At 47.3% G+C, this 4059-nt stretch overlaps 1 protein-coding gene across 1 annotated transcript in view; it reads right to left on the bottom strand.

Moving 5' to 3' along the window:
- Positions 1 to 1020, bottom strand: part of TMEM131 (transmembrane protein 131) — a 272545-nt gene extending 271525 nt beyond the window's left edge. The window contains exon 1 of the mRNA XM_014536436.1: positions 827 to 1020. Coding sequence (XP_014391922.1) covers positions 827 to 1020 — 194 coding nt within the window. The remainder of the gene's footprint in view (positions 1 to 826) is intronic.
- Between the last annotated feature and the right edge of the window lie 3039 nt (positions 1021 to 4059).

Below are 4059 nucleotides of genomic sequence, written 5' to 3'. Positions count from 1 at the left end.
TTTAATATTTGCAGGCTCAGTAGAAAAGAGCAAAAGAGGACATCATATGTAAGCAGGGCATTCTTCCAAAGTAAAGGCCAAATGATGCCATCCATGCTTGAAGAAAATTTCCCAATAGTTCAAAGGGAGAAAATGGTGAGAGAACTGAGTCACCAAATAGAATACATTGGTAGAGGCAGTGCTGTGGGAAATTATATTCCCACTAGAGGCCCGGTGCACAAATTCGTGCACTGGTGGGGCCTCTCCGCCTGGCTGGCGATTGGGGCTGATCAGGGCCATCTCGCCCAGTCCCGATTTGGGCCAATCAGGGCTGGTGTCCAGGGAGGGACTGCGGGAGGGACCGAAAGAGGGCTCCAGGGTGTGTCTGGCCCGGTCTCGCCCAGTCCCAATCGGCCGGACCCCAGCAGCAAGCTAACAACCGGTCGGAGCATCTGCCCCCTCGTGGTCAGTGCATGTCATAGTGACCTGTTGGTCGACCGCTAGGTTGGACACTTAGCATATTAGGCTTTTATATATATGTAGATTGTGAACAGCAATTTAATATTATTCATCACATCGAATTAATAATGACAATTACTAATGGATAGAAGTAATTGGAATTTAATAATAATATAAATAATTATTAACATTTGTATTGGATTTTTTGGTTTGCTTGTTTCAAATCTCTAAAACTATCTGCATAAGTTCAAGCTTTGAACTTGGGCTGTTTGTAGATGAAACTCAGCTGAAACATTCAAATATAATATAAATTTCATTTATTCCAGCTACCCACCAAATGACACAGGAATGTCTAGTGGTGCCCAGGGGGTACCTTCCAAGTGTTTACAAATGCGTCTCGTTAATTTCCTGCTGGCGGTGACCATCTGTATGGCTTAATTTCCCCTGTGCTGGCCCTGTCTCCCGGTCAGCCCCATCCTCTCCATTCCCCACTCCTGCCCCGCTTCCAGCTGACAATGCTGCTTCTCTGACCCCCACTCCTCCCATCTTGGCCAGGACCCCGGTATCTGCAGCCTCCTCCATGGTGCCTGAATGGCCCTAGCCTCCAGAATTCTGCAGTTAGAGGACCTATAACCTGTGTTAAGATGATTCAGTGCAGACAGTGTCATGGCATTTCCCAGGCTGTGGAAGCTTCCGAATCAGGAATATAGCTCTGCGTCCAAGGGGACAGGGCTTGCTCAGCTGGAGTCCACCGGCCTCCAGGGGGCTAAGGCGAGGATTCAGGAAGTCTTTCCATTTGGATGGGGAAAGAACATCTTTGTTTTCACCATCCACAAACTAAAATACTTTGTTTCCCTCCATCATGAAACTAGGCAGCAAACGGGGGTGGGGTGGGGGGGAGGGTGGCGGTAAGATGGGGAGAGGGGTACCAATGGTTCTGCCACTGCAGGAATCTCAGGTTTTCCCTTGATGTTACAGTTTCTGTATCTCCAAATATTGTTTACACTCATCGTGATTTTAAAATCACAATAATACTAGACTTGCCTCTAGAGCTTGTTTTTTAAAGTGTTAATAAAGAAGCACATATATTGCTAGTATAGCACAGATTTTTAAAAACTATTTTGAGACGTGTATTTCAATATAGTAGGTTTCCTTACAGCGGTTCTCAACCTGTGGGTCGCGACCATCGGAAAACACATATAGCATATCAGATATTTACATTACGATTCATAACAGTAGCAAAATTACAGTTATGAAGTAGCAACGAAAATAATTTTATGGTTGGGGGTCACCACAACATGAGGAACTGTATTAAAGGGTCGCGGCATTAGGAAGGTTGAGAACCACTGCTTATGACCTTATGTATTTTATTTAATTCATTTAAAAGCGTTTCTTTTTTTTTTCTGAGAAGGGGTTCATGGGCTTCCCAGGCTGCCAAAGGGGACCATGGCACAAAACACTCATGAAACCTGATCCTAAGGATTAATTAACAGAAGGGCTATCAGAACGTACCTTTCTCCCGTGTAATAGGAGCTGTTCAAGTGGTGAGTCTGGCTCTTGCAAACTGGGGCACAAGAGTCAGAAGAACTGTAGTCTAATACTTGCCACTTAGACAAGGATTTTGGACTCCACTGCTCTTCCCTTCACAAGGGCCATTATCGTCGGGCTCAACCAGAAGCCTGGGGGGTCCTGTGGCCAGGACACTGCTGTGTTGGCTTTGGAGTGGCCCTTTCTGGCAAGGTGTGTGTCCTGGGTTGAATGGTGTCCTCCAATATGATATGCGGAAGTCCCAATCCCCGATACCTGTGAATGTGGCCTTTTCCGAAATGGGGTCTTGCAGCTACTAGGATAACCAAGAAGAAAATGAGGAGAGACACACAGGGAGAAAGTCGTGTGAGGATACAGCAGAGATTGGAGTGAGGCAGCCGCAAGCCAAGAACACCAGGGATGGCCGGCTACCACCAGAAGCTTGGAGGGGTGCTGGAGGACTTTACCCAGCGTCTCAGCGGGAGCTGGCCCTGCTGACACCCTGGTTTCAGGCCTCTAGCCTCCCGAACTGTGGGAGAATACATTTCTGTTATTTTAAACCTCCGAGACTGTGGTACTTTGTTAGTGTGGCCCCAAGGAACGAATACAGTCTGTATCGGGTGCCTAGTAAAGGGAGCGTAGGAACCTCATGGAGGTCACAGAACTGGTTGTGTGACTTCTGGGACCCAGTTCCTAATGAGGCTGCACACGTGCCAGCACCTGGTCGGAGCCTAACACTCATGGTTATACACTGTCTGGGTGTGAGGATGTGGGGAAGGAAATGCCGAGCAGCTACCCACTTCCAACTGGCAGAGCCGAGAGAACCCAAAATAGAGCACAATTGTTGGGCCTAGAGATCAGCTTAGCACAGCTGAAAACAGAATGCTGCTCTCTCTTTTTGTGTTACACCAACACATCAACTGAAACCATTTCCTTACATTTTTACTCATCCCCTTTCTTTCCCTGGGGCTTAAATACAAGTCCAGGGAAGGCCGGGTGGGGCCCACACTCACTAGTTTCACATGGCACCGTCACTCCCTTCCTTGGCATGTATGTGTTCCCTCCCGGAGAGCACAGGGAATTACACGGTGACACATGCAAGTCTACCCATGACTTTGCTAGACCTCCACCTTGCTTCCTTGCTAGACCTACGCCCCAGGAGTGGGCAGGGTGTACCAAGTTAGGACCCTTTTCTCTATCAACACAGTAGCCTATTTACCCAAGACGTCAGACGGGATTAAGTACCAGTTCAGATGCCCTTTTAGAAGACCCTTTAAGCCATCAGGCAGAAGTGGTCTAGGGCCTTGAACTTCCCTCCCTGGTTTAAACCCTTGAGGAAGGGATGGTGACGGACTGGGAATCAGTAGGGGCAGGGACACCTCATTGCCTGGAGCTCCCACTCTTTTCTTCTTGAGTCCCTGATGTCCTTCATGCTTGGCTCCGAATCTTCCTGCATCCAAGATAGTCCTTCTTTCCACTGAGACCTCTGCCTTTTGCTCTTGTCCAGAAGTGTGTCCTAAGTTCTACCCCTGCTCCCAATACATCCTTTAAAATACACTAGACTAGAGCATTCATAAGAGCCACGAATCTTTCAATAAGCAGTTTCTCCCAGATCAAATGCAAATTTAAATATTAACCTGCATTAATTTGTACTTATGTACCTAATCTTCAAATTTAGAAATATAGCCGTCAACCTTCTGTTCCATTCCCAAGAGAGAATGCAGGACCTTTGGTCTCTCACAAAACCACCTTCAAAATGTCTAGTCCAGCATGCCCCTCAAATCAAGTTTTCAGTTGAGAAAATAAAAACTGTTGCTCAATATGTCTGTTAACTAGCTGTTCATGTTAATTAACCACCCTGCTCCCTTTGCTGTTGTTGGCCAGTGAAATAACTCCCATTTATCGATCGATTGAGATAGAACTCATCTATACTAATAAAAGGGTAATAAACTAATTAGACTGGGAGACCTTCCGGATGTCCTTCCGGACAAAGCCATTGTGGCGGGGCCGAGGCAGAGGTGATTAGGGGCAATCAGGCCAGGAGGGGAGGGCAGTTGGGGGTGATCAGGCCAGCGGGGGAAGCAGTTGGGGGCG

This window comes from Myotis brandtii, unplaced genomic scaffold (genome assembly GCF_000412655.1).
Source record: "Myotis brandtii unplaced genomic scaffold, ASM41265v1 scaffold1612, whole genome shotgun sequence".
Classification (NCBI taxonomy): domain Eukaryota; kingdom Metazoa; phylum Chordata; class Mammalia; order Chiroptera; family Vespertilionidae; genus Myotis; species Myotis brandtii.
This window is presented reverse-complemented; position numbering and strand designations above follow the sequence as displayed.